The 19,298-nt window shown below is 32.0% G+C and overlaps 1 protein-coding gene across 1 annotated transcript in view; it reads left to right on the forward strand.

The window, feature by feature from the left end:
- LOC129944126 (dynein axonemal heavy chain 10) overlaps positions 1 to 19,298 on the forward strand; it is a 142,765-nt gene that overhangs the window by 97,104 nt on the left and 26,363 nt on the right. The window contains 14 exon segments of the mRNA XM_056053321.1: positions 11 to 199; positions 265 to 498; positions 563 to 667; positions 1,249 to 1,407; positions 1,512 to 1,622; positions 7,115 to 7,258; positions 9,141 to 9,281; positions 9,353 to 9,583; positions 9,639 to 9,947; positions 10,017 to 10,109; positions 10,174 to 10,334; positions 13,260 to 13,584; positions 14,690 to 14,878; positions 15,993 to 16,128. Coding sequence (XP_055909296.1) covers positions 11 to 199; positions 265 to 498; positions 563 to 667; positions 1,249 to 1,407; positions 1,512 to 1,622; positions 7,115 to 7,258; positions 9,141 to 9,281; positions 9,353 to 9,583; positions 9,639 to 9,947; positions 10,017 to 10,109; positions 10,174 to 10,334; positions 13,260 to 13,584; positions 14,690 to 14,878; positions 15,993 to 16,128 — 2,527 coding nt within the window.

The raw sequence follows: 19,298 nt of genomic DNA on the forward strand, positions 1-19,298 counted from the left end.
ATTCCCTAAGTTTGAAGGTGTTGAAATTATACTTGATGCTAAGGTTGGTGTTTTTATAACAATGAATCCCGGGTACGCTGGACGAACAGAACTTCCAGAATCTTTAAAAGCGTTGTTCCGACCAGTAACTTGTATAAAACCGGACCTTGAGTTAATATGTTTAATATCTTTATTCTCTGATGGTTTCTTAACATCAAAGGTATTTTTAAAAAATAGCCCATAACAAAAATATATATCGACAATCATTTTAAATTGTATTTTTAGATTCTGGCAAAGAAGATGACTGTTCTCTATAAACTTGCTGAAGAACAGCTATCAAAACAATGCCATTACGATTGGGGATTGCGATCTTTAAACTCAGTTCTAAGAATGGCCGGGGTAATGCAAAGACAGTCTAGTGATCTACCAGAGTCAGTTGTTCTAATGCGTGTACTGCGTGACATGAATTTTCCCAAATTTGTATTTGAAGATGTGGCTTTGTTTTTAGGTCTTATTAAGGTAATTCGATTACAGCATATATTAATAAATGTAAGTACATACAATGTAATTTCTTTTTATGTAGGACTTATTTCCTGGTATTGATTGTCCTCGTGTGGGGTATCCAGAATTTAATACTGCGGTTGAACATGTTTTAAGAAGCGATGGCTATATTATACTTTCCGATCAGGTTTGTTTAAATTTGGGCTATCTGACTCTGAGTAGTGCAAAAGTGAGTTTTTTATTTAGGTAAGGTTAGAAAGTTCCACTTTTGACAAGTTGACATTATATGGAATGCTCGAACGGGTTGTATTAATTTCTACCATCTGTACATCTGTTTTAGCTCTTCATATCATGCATTCTTAGGGGAAACGCAAGCGTTGCTTTTTGTTGGCATCATAAAGTAGTATTTTTTATAAAGCTTTAGACGCATTACAATTCCAGTAAAATAAAGGTTTTATCTACGATAGAGAGATAAGAAGCCTGAATTTTGGTGACACTTTACATTCATTATTCTTAACATTTTAGGAAGTCTCATAGAATCTCATGTCCATGTCGTAAGCTATGGACCGTTAAAATAAAAAAAACGCAATTACCTTAGTTTGTATAGGTCCATTAGTGTTGACAACTTCACCAACATTTTCTCCCAAAGCATTTTTATTTACTTAGCTAATGAATTTGAAAAATCCAATTTCAATGTCTTATAGACCTCCTTTTAAAAAGTCTCACAATTAAATTTAATTAAAGTATAATGTACATAATTATTTGTAGGAGGACAAAGTAATTCAAATGTATGAAACCATGATGATGAGGCATTCAACAATGATAGTGGGACCAACAGGAGGTGGTAAGACCGTTGTAATAAACACTCTGATAAAGGCACAATGCTATCTCGGGCTTCCTACTAAGTGCATTACCCTTAATCCAAAGGTGATTCAAATTATATATGTTTTCTTATACCAAATTTAAAACATTCAGTTTGATATATTAAAAAAGAAAGAAAGCTGAAAAGTTAAATGACATTTTAATTTCAGGCGATTTCTGTTGTTCAACTGTATGGATACCTTGACATGAATACAAGAGACTGGATTGATGGCCTGTTTTCAAATATATTTAGGGAAATGAATAAAGCAGCTACTAAAGAAGTATGTTTAAAATAACTTCCTACACAAACTTTTTTAAATGTTGTATATTACGATGACTTTAGTTTTCTTCATGCATTTTAATTTTTAAATTAAAAGATTTTTAGCTCTAATGGGGTTACGTTAGTGAGCATTTTAAATTTTTCACAAAAATGGTAGAATTAAAAATATAGTTTACTTTTAACTTCATCGCTCATTCTGCTTCTCATTCTGCTATCACTAACTACCAAATAAATATTGAAAAAAAACTAACAGCAAATGGAATAACTTTTAGCTTATATAACAAAAATTAAATATCTGTAACCTTGTTTGATTTGATTATTTGAACCACCATGAACCTTTATAACAAGTTAGTTGGGGCCTGAATCTTAAGTCTTGAATAACCTGCAGCAACTCTATAAACAGCTTCCAATAACAATGGTTTTCCAAGAATTTATTATCTTAAATGTTTTTTTATTATAAGAATGCGGGTTTTAAAGCCTTTTTGTACTAATAAAAACTCCCCGTTCCTTTCCTTAAAATTCTCAAAAGAACATAAATTTACAATATGAGTGCCAATTTGGAAAATTGAGATCAGAAAAATGATATTGAAGATAATAAATCAGACTTAACTAACCCTTAAATTTTAAATGCCAAAGCAAAAGTTTACAAATAAAGCCTTTTGAAATTTACATTTACAAACAGAACACATAACAAATTTCCAGTAGTTGAACATTTGAATCCCTTACGAAACGTGAGAGGCTGATTATACTCATATGATTTAGATCGTTAAAGAAGAATTCTCCTAGGTAATTCTTGCGTTTTCGAGCCAGAGCAGGGCATGTGCAAAAAAGATGATGAACTGTTTCTTCCTCTTCCTCTTCGTCGTCCATACAAAAAAGCCATTTCAAAGTACGCCTAGTCTCGTGGGGTGCTTTAATCTTAGACAGTGTCCGGTTATATGACAGCTATTATCGAGCTTATATACGATATGCTTAGAAAGAGCAAGCAAATTGAACGTTTTAAATCCAGTGTTGGCCAGATGTTTTTTTGTGACTTGACAAGTGGTGATGTTGTTCCACTTGGTGCCTGCTCTCGATTGGTATGCTAGTACGTGACAAACGTGGTAGGATGGGTTGTACTGTACCGTTCCTGCGAGTTCATCTGTCTTACAGTTACCTGGAAAATCTCTATGGCCCGGTTCCCAGCAAAGGTGTTTATTAAACTGTTGTGCCATCTCCATTAGACTTGATCGACAGTTATAGACTGTTATAGAGTTTGTAGAGACAGAGTCCAGAGATTTGATAGCGGCCTGGCTATCTTCTTTTATTCCCAAAAGTTAAGCCTGGAACACGCCACAATGATTGGGAGGGATGGTGTAGTCTGTGTGCTTTGGAATTTATTCTAAATACTTAAGAATTACGGAGTGGCCAATGTTGTTGTTAGTCCACTGCGACAAAGCTTTGAGGCGAATAGCAAAACTTATAGCTATTTGTTTGCTAAATATGTCAAGAGGTGTTAGGAGTAAGGTAAGGGTCGTGCGAAGCGGTCCGCTTATACATAGGCAAGCTGAACGTTGAACTTTATTTAACTTATCCCTGTTTATACCTTTCTCTAAAACAGTGCACCATACTGCTACACCGTATAAAAATCGGTCTGATTGCCAATGTGTATAGCTAATGCGTGATTTTGAGTTGTACTAATGTGTGTAACGCTGTTTCCACCAATTTACCTTTACAATAGGCATGTTGAGACGAAGACAGAAGTCTTTTATCGATACTTGCCCTTAAATGGATATCAATCAATCTTGCGAGCACTTACCTGCTTTGGGTTTAAAAACAACTTAACTTCTCTCCATACCGAGGGAACATGGACCAGGTAAAGACAGCTGGTACAAATTTCCTCAAGGATTGGTGCAATTATGTCAGAAGTCTTTTGTAACTCGGCTGGTATTACTCCATCTGGTCCTTCAGATTTAAATGGTTTCAAACTGTTGAGAGCCCATTGCAGCTTATCCCTTGTGATCAGACTTGTGGATATGTTGTATTTGAACTTTAACGTATATAATTGTTGCAAGTTTCGGTAAGAGAACTACCAGGAAAGTGTTTGTTCAATAGTAATTTCAGCGATTCATTACTTGAATTTTTCCAGGAGCCGTCTGCATTTTTCAAGCAGCTTGGTATAGCTGGACTAGTTGAAAGAATTTTCCGTAACCTAGTGGCTTCAGAAGATTTTTCTATCGTGCCACAAAAAAATCGACAAGAAGATCGCTTAGATTTCCTTAGTTCCTTCTTGTAGATTCTTAGAGATTCTTTGTAAGAGTCCCAGTGAGAGGCTAGTCTTGTGGCTTTGGTCGGTTGAAAAGATTCCTGCATTTTTTCCGGAGCGAGTCAAGCTCTGAGGCCCACCATTGTGGTTTCCTCTTATGTGTATAAGTGGACAAGCAATTTCTAGCGATCTGTTCATAGCTGAGGTAAGGCCATTGACTTTGTTGTCAAGTTCATTAGCGTTAGAGGAAGGACTAGATAGTCCAGGTTCTAGTAAACTCTGTAATGAGTTCCTGTATGAAGCCCAGTCAGTTTTCCGATAATTTCGAAAAGTCAATGGATTTGGATTATCATCCACATTTAAAATGAACTGGATTTATCTATGATTAGACAACGAATGTTTTTTCGATACTTTCCAGTCCAAGACCATATGGTGTATAGTGTCTGAGACAAGAGTTATGTCTAAGACTTCTTGTCGAGTTTTAGTTATGAAGGTTGGTTCATTTCCAACATTACTTACTAAGAGGTTAGTACCAAAAATATAATTAAAAAGAGACTGTGTCGTTGATATTCGTACTACCCCATACAGTATGATGAGCGTTAACACCGCTCCTAATAATTGGGTGGATGCTTTGCCTTTCCGCTTCAGCGACGACTTTATCAAGGGCCAAGATACGCCGACACTAGCCAGAAAGTTCCTTTGGTTATTTTCAGCCTAGCTACGGTAGTATCTTTGTCACTGAAATGATGGAGTAAAAATACATTAAATCTAAGTTTCACCAGAATGCGAGATCTAGGTTCACCTTTATCTGCCACACACAGTGTGTAGTACCCAGGAGTCCTGAGTCCTCGAACAACGGATCCCACAATCCATGGCTCTTGGATCAGGACAATGTCTCCCCCGTTTCTTGCCAGACGGAGAAGAAATGAGGCCGAGGCCTTTATGGAGTGTTGGAGATTAATCTGTATTTGGGTAGTTTAAAAAAAAAAAAACAGATTTTGACCTAGCCCCCCTTTTTCGACAGTCGATTTTTTGATGTTCCTAGTTGTACAATCTAAGACAAATTTCTAGTTGTCGAACAATCCAAAACAAATTTTATAAAAACGAATTCAGGACAAAGGGAACAAGGTCAAAATCTATGTTTGGGTTCCAAACCCCCAATTTTGGGTAGTTTAAAAAAAAAAAACATTTGAACAATGCGGGACATCTTTCAAAAATAGAAAATTCAACAAAAAGGTGTCTAACCTCAGCTTCCGACTTCAATTAAAAATAAAAATAATAAAAAATCAAACAATGATACAATGTCTACACTCATTTATGCAATGAAGAATAACATTGAACAGACAGTTTTTTTTTTTTTTCAAATAAAATAAACCCCTTATATTTTATATTATAATACATTTCCAAAATTTTTAAGAAATGATTTTCGACTTAAGATATTGGCCAACATTTTTAACGATTTAGTAAAATGTTAAAGTCACCTTTAGCAATTTTCTAAGCTTAAAAGATTGACCATGTAAGCTTAAAAGATTTTCCATATACATATTAAACGATTTGAACATCTTGCTATCTTCTAACAATTTAATAGGGCCAGTATGCGAATAATATTTTTAAGGAGGGGCCTACAGTTTCAAGCCGATTCCGAACGGCTAATTAGAGAATGCACTTTTCATGACAACAATTTTGTAACGTTAAAATCACGGATTGGCTACTTTAAATTGTAACAATTGTATTCTTATAGGAGAAGTGGGGTTTTTATATGTCCGTTTAAGCTTATTTGGCTTGTTTATTTTCACTAATTGTCACTTTTTAGCCATGTTTGGATTGTCGTTTTTTAATAAAAGGCAAAAATCAATTTACTTGTTAACAAAACGTAGAGAAAGGTTTTAAATGTTAGAGTCTAATTGCTAACTAGTAAATTGTATGCCTTGACTTTGATAAAGTTTCTTCAAAAATCCAATTTATATTTTGTTAGAAGTCTTACAAAAAATATAAGTAAATTGACTTAACGTTTAAATTTTTGGGAATAATTCGGCTTACAAAAAGAATCATTTGCTCATTTTTAAGAGCACATCGTTTCGTTAAGATCAGTAGGATGTTTATATTTTCGTGTTCTAGATTGATATACATAGATTTCCATTGTTGATTATTCTTTTCGAAATTTTGGCATTTTATTTGTGCATCCAACCCTACAGCCTATCCCTTCTCAATCATATAAAGCGATAAGTTCGAATGAATAAGATAAAGTATATTAATGGGGTGTTTTTTGGTATTCATTGCAAAACCTTCCCTTAGCATTGTTTTCTAACCCTTTAATATTGAAGTGTCTTTTCAACTGCAGTGACCATTGAGGAGAGCTTTTTAATTCTAGAGTTATTCCTCCTTATTGTGATACAAGATTTAAATCGTGTATTATCGCCCTTCGTAAGACTGATTAGAGATGCTCTTTTTATTTGTTGGGAACAAATTTGAATGGCTCAAAAACGAAATGATAGTTTTGTATTAAACTTCAATTGAAGCGTTATTTTTCTTTTTAAGTTTTCTCAAAACTAATTAACAGATTTTTCTGCACAAGTCTTAATAATATTTGAATTGTCAAAAACGTCCGTGTTTTTTTTTTGATTTTAAGAAAATTTAAATTATTTTTTTCCAAATTTATTATCTCGAAAATGGGTCAGCTTTGAAATTTTTTAATGACTTTTTAGCTTAAAATAATTCAAAAGCATTTTGTTTATGTTTTGCTTCTGTGAACTGTTCGTTCGACTGGGGGAACGATTCCAGCCAAAAAATGCACATTTTGGGCTACGCGGCACACGCTTCAGAAATAATTATTTAGTATTTCTCATCGTTGTTTAAACGTGAATCGATTTATTTCGTCCCGCGTATGTCAACCACTTTAACATAATTTACTTTGACATCGACCCACGTTTTAGACTTTCGAAAATAGGTAGGTACAATTCAATAACAATATATTTATTTATTTTTTCTTATCAATAACATATTTTATATATACTATTAATAAATGATGAATAGGGGCACTAGCTGCAGAATATAATATAGCCCAATATAATATAGACGAAAGAAAGAAGAATTCGCCAAATATATTGTCGTTGCTTGATTCCAAACTGTACTGAAAGTTTTGAAGTTTTGAATTCTCTTTGTATTTGATGAGAAGAGAGGCATTTAAATTCGATTCACTATAGAAATCCCCCGATGACTAACTAATATTAATCATTTTACTTCCACAGGAAAGACGATATGTTTGTTTCGACGGAGATGTCGATGCACTTTGGATTGAGAACATGAACTCTGTAATGGATGATAACAAGCTTCTAACGTTGGCGAATGGAGAACGCATAAGATTAGAGTCTTATTGTGCCCTATTGTTCGAGGTATTAAACTAATTAATTATAATGCTCTTATAAAACTAATGTTTTTTCGTAGATAATTTGTGTTACAAAAGGGTTTTTTTTATTGTTACGTAACGTTTTAAAAGTACAGTAAACATTAGTTACTTAGATCACTCTCTTCAAAAATTTGAAATTTGAAATATAAACAAGACTTAGGACTACCAACACCATTACCAACACAACGAACATTTTTTGTGTTTAAAAGGCGGTTTTAGCATTAATCGAAACCCAGCCTAGCTTGATTAAGTTCAGTATTTATCAGGTATAAATGTTTTATTCTACTGTGACAAGTGTGGATAGTATTTTCACAGCCAATAAATTCGGTGCGCGCCGCTTTGTTCGGCTTAATTAAGAGATTTTTAACTTCCCATAGAAAGTTATTGTAATTATTGACAAATCGGACATTTATCAAATTGAATTTTTGAAATTTTAACATTTCTTGACGTTTCAAGGTCCCTAGAGTTGAAATAAAAGATTTTTAGAAAGAAGTCTGCGCGAGCGTGTGCACGTACGCTCGTACGTCCGTATGGACGTTTTTTTGTCGTTCATAACTCAATAGCCAGAAAAGATATCGACTTCAAATACATTTTGCTATACAGATAATAAGGCATAAAGATGTTGAAAGCGCAGTTAAAAAAAAACAAAAACGCTAGATACTTAAATAAAATTTTATACAATATATTGTAACGTGATACCAAAAAAGCCAATTAATGGTTTTTTTATAAATCAAAAAAACTGAAAAAAAATTTGTCACCCCAAAAATTTTACGAATACAAAACGATTTTATCTCCAAAACAATTGTGTGCAACGAAAAATAACGTTTTTAATATCTGGTAAGATTTTGAGAAAAATCGAATTGACAGTTTTGTTTTACAAAAAATAAAAACCTAAAAAAAAAACAAAAACATATTGTTTCCGATATTCAGTAGTTTTTTTTTAACAAGAATCAAACAGTCCGTTTTTTCATACAAAACTAAAATCTACAAGAAATAGTACGCAAATTTGATAAAACTTGATGATCGGTTCATCTAATTTGTACAAATTTAAGAAATGCTACTAAAATTGGTAAAAAATTGTTTTCGACTAAAAATCTATTTAACAAAACCAGATTTTCAAACTAAGCTATTTCTTTATATGAAAAATATTGTTGGCAATTTTAAAATTTTTAAGAATAATTTAACTGACAACATTCTTAACCCAACTTGAAAACCTTCAAACTTTGAAGCAAGACAAATCGATAGAAGGGATGGGAAGTTATCAGTGTAGGTCGCATCCTAGACTGTTTTTTGGGAAATGTTTAAAAAAAGTCCAATTGACAGTTTTTTTTTAACAATAAAAACATACAAAAAAACAAATGAAATTGGTAAAAACTGATTTCGACTCGAATATTTCGAGAATAAATAAATACATGACTTCAAAACTATTTCATTCTAAACAAAAAACCGTTGTTAACATAATAAAGTGTTCTTGAAAAAAAATGCATTCTTTTAGTAAAAAAACTAAAACTTTCGAAAAACGCTACTAAACATTGGCTTGAATATCTCGGGAACAAAAACAGACATTGAAATCGGACTTATTTTATCATACGCAAGCTATTGTTATAACCTTTCAATTATTTTTTTAGAATAATCCAATTCAAAACTCATTTTTTTTACAAAAACCAAAATCTACAAAATCAACTAAAATTGATAATTGATTTAGGTATCTTTAGAACAAAGAGAGATATTGACTTCAATCTTACACATAATGTTATCATTAATATTTTATTAAAATTTTTGAAATTTAAATGTTTCCGTCAACATAAATGAAAGCGTAGATATATTTTGTTGGTTCTTTGACTATTTGATTTTGTTTAATTATAAAGGTTGGCAATTTGTCGTATGCCTCTCCAGCTACAGTATCTCGTGCAGGAATGATTTATGTAGATCCGAAAAATCTTCGATATGCTCCCTATTGGCAAAAATGGGTACTCACTCGACCAAATTCCGAGCATAATTTTCTGGAAGTAAAACAAAATTTACAACGGCTTAAAGTGCTGAGAAAACAATTAATTAAATTTTATTTATTTATATAAAGACTATGTTTGACCAAATTCTTGTTCCCACCATGATGTTTATATTTGAGGGAGTTGATGGCACCCAACAGGGAAAGCCTTTGAAAACAGTTTTACCACAAACTGAACTCAATATGATTGTTCAGTTTTGTAATGTATACGATGCAATTTTTCCACCGCCTAAAATAATTCAGGATGAGGATGAACCTTTCGTGGATTATGATGTTAAGACGTTGGAATGCGGTTTTATTGAGGTATGCCAAAGCTATTTACTGAAAAATAGAAACACATAAATATATTTTATAATAGTGCATGTATGAATCGTTGGGTGCATGTCTCGTTGTATATGATCGGGAGCGTTTCGATGAGTTTGTAAAAAGGAATTCTGGGTTCATTTTAATCCAGGATTCAAAAACAAAACCTGCTTCTGACGGCGAACTTCCAACTGAAAAACAAACTCTTTTTGACTATTTTTTTGATTGCGAAACAAATAAATGGACTGCATGGGAATGGATAGTGCCGGAGTATGATCATGACCCTAGTATTAAATTCAGTGATATTCTAGTCCCTACGATTGATACGATGCGAACTAATAAAATTTTGAATCTGATGAGTATTGTAAGTTTGAATTACCTTTTAACATAAAAAGAACATTATTTATATGTAGAATTTTATTGTTTTTTCCAGAGAAAAAGACCTGTCCTTTTAATTGGCGGTGCAGGTTCTTCAAAAACGGCAATTATACGAAAATATTTAATGGAATTGGATACTGCTTCTTATGTAAGTGCCTATTGAATGACACAGAAGACAGAACATTTCGTTTAAAAACAAAATTTAATTACAGGTTATTTTAAATGCAAATTTTTCTTCACGAACAACTTCATTAGATGTTCAGAGAACAATTGAAGGAACAGTGGAAAAACGAACAAAAGACACTTATGGCCCTCCAATCGGAAAACAGGTTGCTTGTTTCATTGATGATATGAACATGCCAAAAGTTGATGAGTGAGTTCAAATTTGTTTCCTTTTTGTAAACCTAGAAGTAAATATTTTAAAATTCTATAATGAAAAGTGGTTGCACTGGTTCTAAGCATTAGCTGTGTTGTTATATAGGCTCTATATTTTTTAAATTCATAGTATTCAAATATCTCTAGTGGGTTAAATTTCACTGAAAAAGTGAACAAACAAACAAAAAAGTCTAAGAAAAGAAGCCAAAAGAAATTAGTGCTTGCTAAAAATACTACCCCCTTTCAAAACGAACAAATGTCAATATCACCTCAATAACTACAGATCCCATCCAAACCCCTTATATACCTCCAAATATTGGACTTAAACTCAGCTTTCAAAACCGACCCCGATACTAGAACAATAATAAGCAATTCCATTCCTATTAAAGCTGTCTCGAAACCAAAAATAGTTTGTGCATCCCGTCGCGACCCAGTTACAACCCCAGAAGATATAATTTCTCATTTAATATCAGCTCATCTATTAAGTTTACTAAGGTCAGTAAGCCAAATGGCTTTGTTTCCTCTTTAAAAGTAGCAACGAATCCCACGTTCTTCGAGACTTTTCTCAAAGCATTTACCCATAGTCAAAAATAGGGTGTTTTATTTAAAACCCAGTCAAGAAACTTAAGAGCCATGCCCTTTTATATCAAAACGTAGGGGTACTTCCTTCTCTTTCAATCATTTCCACACGACGTTTTCGTTTTGACAGAAACTTGGCTTAGTTTCAACTTGTCCGATCTAGAATTTTTCAGTGAAGAATTCGAAGTTTTTCATCGTCATGTTGGTAATGCAAAGGATTAAGGTAGAGTTGTTCTCATAGCAATTGAACTGGTTTGTGTAAAGATGATGGTACAGACTTAGACTATTTTAATTCTAAACGTTTACATTTCTTTGAGAAGTTTAGAGTCTGTTTATAGCGAACTCCCTTGGCATTAGGCTTTATTATCAATTTGTCCTGCTCTGACACCAATATTTTTTTTAGGTGGTATTAATTTACCCCACACTGACTGAATTTCATCTGAAGACGAATCCTGCTTTGAAGCCTCCCTCTCCTCTTCACAATTGGAACTATTTTTTCTCGACCAAAACCTTCTTACTGACTTACAGCAAACAAGCTGCTTTAAAAACTCATAAATTCGATTTCTCGATTTAATATTTTCTTCTAAAGCTATTGGTACCCTTATTCTAGCATCTAGATCAGAAATTACTAATTATCACCCCTTTTGTACATTTTCTTAATAAGTAATTTTGATTTCGATTTCAGAAGAGCTGATTGCCAGTACATTAGCATTTTCTAAGCTGTTTGAAATTTTTATAAAATGCTTAACAATTGTTTGGAAAAAAATCTTTCTTTGAAGAAATCAAGAAATACAAACTTTAGCCACCCACGATGGAATTAAGTTCACTGCGTATAACAAAAGAAATAACGCATCAAAAACTTACCTCAAAACTCTGCTTCCAATCAACTTCTCTTTTTATTTGGAGCTCTATTAATTATACGCAAGTTTTGTTACTGATGTGGACACCTCTTTGAAACTTGTAAGCTTAAGGCAAATAATTAGATACAAATGTTGGTATCTGTAACGCTTTCGCAACCAATTTCCATGAGTCATTTGTTAATAATCCTAAAGTAGTTGATAAGGTATATTTTTAAAATCTTCACTCCTTTTCTGAAACTTGCTGAAGTCATATCCCTGATGGCTAAGGCACAGATAATAAATATAAATTTATTAACTGTGGCTAAGGTGAAGAAATGCTTTAGTTAAACCCCTTTCATTCACATTTAAACTTTTCTTAAAATAGGCAAATATATAATATCCCATACATTTTCAAGAAAGGTAATAAAGTGGACATTGCCAACATTCCTCAACTGTTTGAATAAGATGTTTGTGAGAGCACAGATTTTTTTAGCAAAACATCTTATTTTCGAAAAGTAACAGAGTTTCGCAAAAGAAAGGTTAACCTTTACAAAACTCCTCACAATTCTCGTACAATTATGTACATATTAAAGTTGAATGTGCATGCACTGACTTTTCATAAGCTTTTGACCAATTTAGCCACGGAATTATTTTATTTCAACTTAAATCTCTGGGTTTTCCACAATTTTTCTTAGCTTGCATTAAATTATACCTTGAAAACAGATCCTATGAGGTAAAATTTAGAAATTTTAATTCAGAATCTTTTGTGGATTAATTTGGTGTTCCACAGGGAAGCCATCTTGGTCCTTTTCTGTTCCTCCTGTCTATTAAAGACGTATCGTCATGTCTCCCAGTAAAGTCCACCCAGAATCGTATTCTTTTACAAGCAGCCGACATTGTCGTTTTACATTTCGGTGTGGGGGAAATAGCCTTGCCCTCAACCCTTTCAAATACTAGACAATAACTTTTCCTAAACAAAAGGAATCGGTATTTGTATATCACTGCAGAAACTCTGTCGCGTCTTCACATTTCTTCCAACTTAGAATTTACCATCACATTAATTGTATTGCCAATAAGGCAAGTTAAATGCTTGGTTTTATAAAACGCTGGTCAAAGGAGTTCAATGATCCCTTGTTACTCTTTTTTTGTGTACAATTGTCATGTTCGTTCTCATATCAAATATGCTTTTCAAGTATGGACTCCCTATCACAGAAAGCATTCAACAATATTTCATTCGCTTTGCTCTTAATTTGCTTCCTTGGGATGATCCTCATAAACATCGTATTCAGCTTCTTCAAATGCAATGTCTCCATTAGAATGATTTCAATTTCTTCATGACCTAATAATAGTGAAACTAATGCAAAAACGGGCTTACTTCAAACTCTTACTACGGTATTTTTCACGTATCACTTTATGCCCCAAATGTAAAGCTTAAGTCTTGATTTTAATAAATGTTGTCACTTATTGCATAAATCATTTAACTTTCTTAAAATATTTTATTTTAGGTATGGCACACAACAACCTATTGCACTTCTTAAACTGCTCTTTGAATTTGGTGGAATGTTCGATCGCGGAAAGGATTTAAATTGGAAAAAATTTAAAGACCTCACATTTTATGCAGCTATGGGATATCCAGGTGGTGGACGAAACGAAGTTGATCCTCGATTTATTTCAATGTTTTCCGTTTTTAACTTGGCTTTTCCAAACGAAGATTCCTTAAAGCTAATCTACTCGTCAATATTCAAAGGTCATCTGGTTCAAAATAAATTTCCGGAAAATATGTATAAAATTGCTGATACCATCGTTGAAATAACGTTATCATTGTTTAAGGTAAAACAATTACTAAAAATTTTAAAATTACATTCAATTAATGTATTCATGAAATGTGATTGTGGTTGACATCGACTAGGAGTTTTTCAATATCAATCCTTTGATTGGTTTTTTGTAGTAAAGCATTTACTTATTTTTGAAAATGTAACAAGTTTATTTTAAACTTGCGCTTATAATTGAAAATATTTTTTCAAATATAGCACAAAACAAATTTCTCGACATAAAACCATTAATTAGTGTAAGTAATTTATATGCTTGATAGTTAGTAAGTAGGACTTTGAAACTTAAAGAAACATTTTTTTAAGGGTAATACCTCTTAAAAATCTGTCTCTTACATGAGACATTTAGATCATGCAAAGTACTTTTTTAAATTAGCAGTTCGAATTTGGCATAAGCCTACTCGTGTAGATGGCTATTTTACGATACAGGAAACTTTATGACGATGTTCAAGCGACGTAAATGATTATACGATGGTATTATCACCAATCAATCTAAATGCTCTACGTTCAATACTGTCCAAGCGGTTTTAGTATGTGGCAGGAGCACCAGCCCAGATATGGGAGTTATACTCAACCTTTGGACGTATATAAGTCTTGTAAATAACAGCCAGATCAGAGGGGGAGAAAACCTCTTGCGGCATTTTTGGCGACATCGCGTATGTGATCATTCCACAAAAGGTGGTTAGTAATACACATACCGAGAATATCGAGATGTTCAGTCTCCTCGATGCAAGTGCCATCTATTGATAATGGCAAGGGTGGTATATCTAGCTTTAACGATACAAGACAGCATTGGGTTTTCGAAGCATTAAATTCCACGCGGTTTTTTATTCCCCATTGTACAATGTGTGCAGGTCCTTTGCGTTCGTTGAATTACTCATACACAGTAAGCCCTGGTTCTTCCCGAGCTGTGGCGACACTAAATAAACAATGTTACTTTAAAAATGTTAATGTAATTTAACTTAATTTTAGACTAACAATTCGTTGTGACCAATATTTTAAAAAGTTTTTCTCCTGCTTGAACACTTCAAATACAAACAACAAATAATTTACTTTTGTCTTCATTATGTCTTAAATTTTAATTTTACTTTTATATCTTTCTATAGATAACTATTACGGAACTTCCACCAACTCCTTCAAAGTTTCACTACATATTCAATTTAAGAGATCTTTCTAGAATTTTTGGCGGATTACTACAGATACACCCGAATTTTTTTAAACAAGCTCGTGAAATTGTTCGGGTCTGGCGCAACGAGTTTTCAAGATCAATTTGTGATAGATTGATTTCCGAAACGGTAAGTTTTGTTAAAAATGCAACTTTACATATACATAAGTTATTGATCCTTCGCACACTGAGTTTTTCAGTTTTTCGAACATTCGGCATTTCATGTCTTAAGGGGAGATATAGACTTCAGATAAATTCAACAAAACTAATTACTTTTAGTCAATATCTTAGCTGGAGACAAAATTTTTATTTTGAACATACGAAAGTAAACGTACACTTTCAATCCTACAAATAGCACCGATTACAATAACTGCTAAAGAGAAGTTAAAATATCAACAATTCAAAAATGGTACAATTTTTAGACAAATTAAATTCGTTGAAAACTTAATAGTTAATAGGAAGTCTTATGTTACCGTATATAATCCAAAATATGTATTAGTTTTCTAATATTAATATGTATATATGTACATATATGGACTGTCTTAAATTTAAATATATAAAACGCCATCGGAAAAACGAACTTACTACGTCCAAACATACTTAGTCAATAATTGAAATTAGTTTTAATAGTTTCTATTAAAAACACAAGTCTTACTTCAAACTTCATATAATTTGTAAACCCTTGAGAAATAAATTCAGGGGTGGAATCGGCTAAGGTGATAATTGATATCTTTTTGTTGATAGTCAAATTTGACTACCATTTTTATTCTGTCTGTGTGAGAAGATTCAACTCAATTCAATTTGATTGAACAATTTCAGATTATAATTGTCAAAATTCATTTCTGCCGTGGTGATAATTTGAAATGATTCCTATAAAATATCTAAATAAAAATATCAAATTGGCTGTATTTAAATAACATTCTTACATATCTTGTGTTGCAAGCTTTGTCGGCCACAAGAATGTACCCAAAAAAAGGTAACTGAAAAATTGTCCATTCGTTTTTTGTAAGCGTCTGGTAACTCTATTCAGAAACGACATGTTTGTAGGAAAATGACTATCACATTTTTGTTGTGACAGCTTTTTTGGTATCAATGTGACTATCACCTTACATAGATCAAATTCGATTATTTTGATTGTCATTTATATTAATAATCACCTTAGCCGATTTCACCCCAGGCTTGATTTAAATAGAAGTCTCAATTCCATACATTCTTATAGAAATATTGACTTTTTTTTCTTTAAGGACATCAACTTAATGAAAAAGCACATGGAAACAGAAGTAGTTAAAATTTTTACGCCAACATTTGAAATAGACGAAGAATTTGTCTCTCCAAAAACACGCACCACAGAAGATGTATATGATTCTAACATGGAGGCTGGTAAGTTATTTGTACTTTTTTCTTTATTATTTTTAATCTAATAGTCTAGTTGTTCAATATTCGGAGTAAGTTAAACATTTAATCCACCTTTCTGTCATATAAAACGTTATTTGTTGTTAGTACGAGTACATAACTAAGAGATTAATACGATGACCATAAGTTACGAGTACGAGTAGAATGTTGTACTGAGGGGGGGATTAGTGAAAATTTAGCGATATTAAATATAACCTATTTTTATAACGAGTGGTCTTTATCATGAACGGATTTTTAATGTTTCTGTTTTAAAAGGAAAGATTTCGCAGTTTTTTTTAGATTTTTCAGGAACTTTGAAAATGTTTAAATAGAACTATTTTGAGTAGAAAGTTGGACACATGAAATTTGAACCAAATATTGAAACATTATTTATACAGGTATTTAAATGTTGGAAAGTTGGAAGTTTCTTCACATTTAAAAACCCAAAAACCCATATTTAAAAACAGATTCGTTTAAATGTGATTAAAATAAGGAATACAGGTCTTTAAAAAAAAAGTTTTGTTGATTTTTTAATATTTTTCAGGTCTGTAATTAAAAATTTAGGATGCAAAAAAAATCAAAAAAATGAGAAAAATAAAATGCACGACTGGGTCGCACGAACTTGCTCCTTTATGCAAAGAATATGTTTAAAAAAGTACCTATATAAGATTTAAAAATATACCTTAAAATAAGTTTGTCTTCAAAGATATAAACGACATTTGATTTGTCAAAAAATCCGCGCGATTCATCCCAAGACACAACTCATCCTAGGCATTTCATCCCGGAAATGAAAAATACTTGTAGGCATACTTAACGAAAACAATTGTTTGTGTATTCAACTAGTTCGTTCAAAGTCTTTTCCTTTGGATACCTTTATTTTATTTTCATATTAGAAGAACCAGGATGGAAAATAAGTATCTGAAGATAAGAAATGTATGTTTAAATTGTAAAGCGATCGCCAATTGGTTGTGTAGTTAGTTAGGTTTCTAAAATGGATAAAGAACAGTTCATTGGCGTTCTCAGCTTTATGCAGATAGATAGATAAAGACATGTTTATTATGATAATGAAGGAATGTTGTAGAGGTTGTACGTAATACCTATATACTTAGGTTAGGTATAATGTGTATACGCTGAAAAAGTGATTCTAATAGAAAATACATATACTCTTTCTGGCCCGTTTCTTTAACTTGAACAATTATTTATTCTTTTATATAGGCGAAGGCAAGTTAAATATGTGTGAAACAACCTTATTCCTAAAGAATAATATTTTAAAATCATATATACAAAGGTATTAAGATATATCATATTCGTTAATCCGATGCAGTGGCGCTAGACGGCCATCGTTGGTATTTAAAATAGTTATAGTGATAAAAATAGATAAATGTGTACCAAATGCATTAATTTGGATAAAGGATAGGAATTTAATTAAAATGTTGTCAAAATAATGCGCTCATGTACTGGATTTGATCAATGATCAGGTGAGATGGGAGTTGGTTCCATTTAACACATCTAAAGTAATTTAAAAGAAAAACTATTTTTTACTATTTATTCAAAATGTTAGCTGAGAAAATTAAAAAAAAAAATCTATCGGTTTGTTTTTAAGAAAATTCGAATTTTCGTATTTTGACCAAAAAAATTGTATGGGGTTCACTGTTAGTTTTTTGATCTTAAAAAAATTAAAAAACAAACCTAACGCTAATCTGCTCAAAATCTTTACTTTCAAATTTGAACCAAACGACCCAATGGTTAAGGCTGTACGGACGAAATCGCGGGACCCACTTTTTTCGACTTCTCTACCATCGTAATATCATGTTTGATTAAAATCTTAAGTTCGAAATTTTGCACGAATGCAAAACTTGCCATTTAGTTTCTATATGTATGTCGCAAGTAAAAATCTCAAATTCGAAAATCTAGATTATTTAATTTACAATGTTTGCACACAAGTGTTATCCTGAAAACAAACGTTAACATAAATAGCCAACAACTAATCTCAAATGAAATCGAAAAATTTAACGAACAACGCTGCAAAGTCAAAATGATGATGCCAGCACACTCCTTATAAGATTAAAGATAAAATTAACAAAGTCAGCATCATGCATTAATCATAATCATCTCACCTGGCTCTCCAGCTTTACCTATAATTAATAATTGTGTCTCAGCTTTGTTTGTTCTGGTATTAAAGGTAAATACAGCAATTCATTATTTTAGTCCAGTTATGTAATTAAGAATCCTCCGCGGTTGGAGAAGGATATATTTTTAACTTGCCATAGGAAGTAAAATTGAAAATTTTGACATTCATCAAATCATAAAAGATATTTGGATTTTTGGTCCGTACTTTCGTGACGTTTTTTTCGTCGTCTATAGCTCAAGAACCAGAAGAGATATCGACTTCAAATAAATTTTGTTATACAGATAATAAGGCAGAAAGATGCAGAAAGGGCTCTCAAGAAAATTGAGTGGGTGGTTTTTTTACCATAGCAGTTTAAAAACGAGGTGAAAATGCTGGTTAATCCTTAATATCTTACGAACCAATGGAGCTCGAGCTAGACTAGAGACTTGAATTAAATTGTATACAATTTATTGTAACGTGATACATATATATTTATTATTTTTTCCAATTAACGGTTTTTTTATAAATAAAAAAAACTGAAGAAACAAATTTGTCACCTCAAAAATTTTACGAATACAAAATGATTCTATCTCCAAAACAATTTTGTGCAACGAAAAATAACTTTTTTAATATCTGGTAAGGTTTTGAGAAAAATCGAATTGACAGTTTTTTTACCAAAAATAAAAACCTAAACAAAAAAATTAATTAAAGTAGGTACAGATTGATTTCGGCTCAAATATCTTTTCAAAACTTTGAGCTTTAAGCTACTTTTATCTTTTAAAAAATATAGTTATCAACATTCAGTAAAATTTTGAGAAAAATCTAATTGAATATTTTTTATACAAAAAATAAAAATGAACAATGCTAAAACTTGGTACAAATTTAATCTCGACTGAAAAGTTATTTTTCAAAAATTAAAAATACTGTCTTCAAACTCTTTTTATTTAACAGAAAATATTGTTTTCGATATTCAGTAGTTTTTTTTCTAAGAATCCAATAGTCCGTTTTTTTCAGAAAAAAATAAATCTACAAGAAATAGTACGCAAAT

This window comes from Eupeodes corollae, chromosome 2 (genome assembly GCF_945859685.1).
Source record: "Eupeodes corollae chromosome 2, idEupCoro1.1, whole genome shotgun sequence".
NCBI lineage: Eukaryota > Metazoa > Arthropoda > Insecta > Diptera > Syrphidae > Eupeodes > Eupeodes corollae.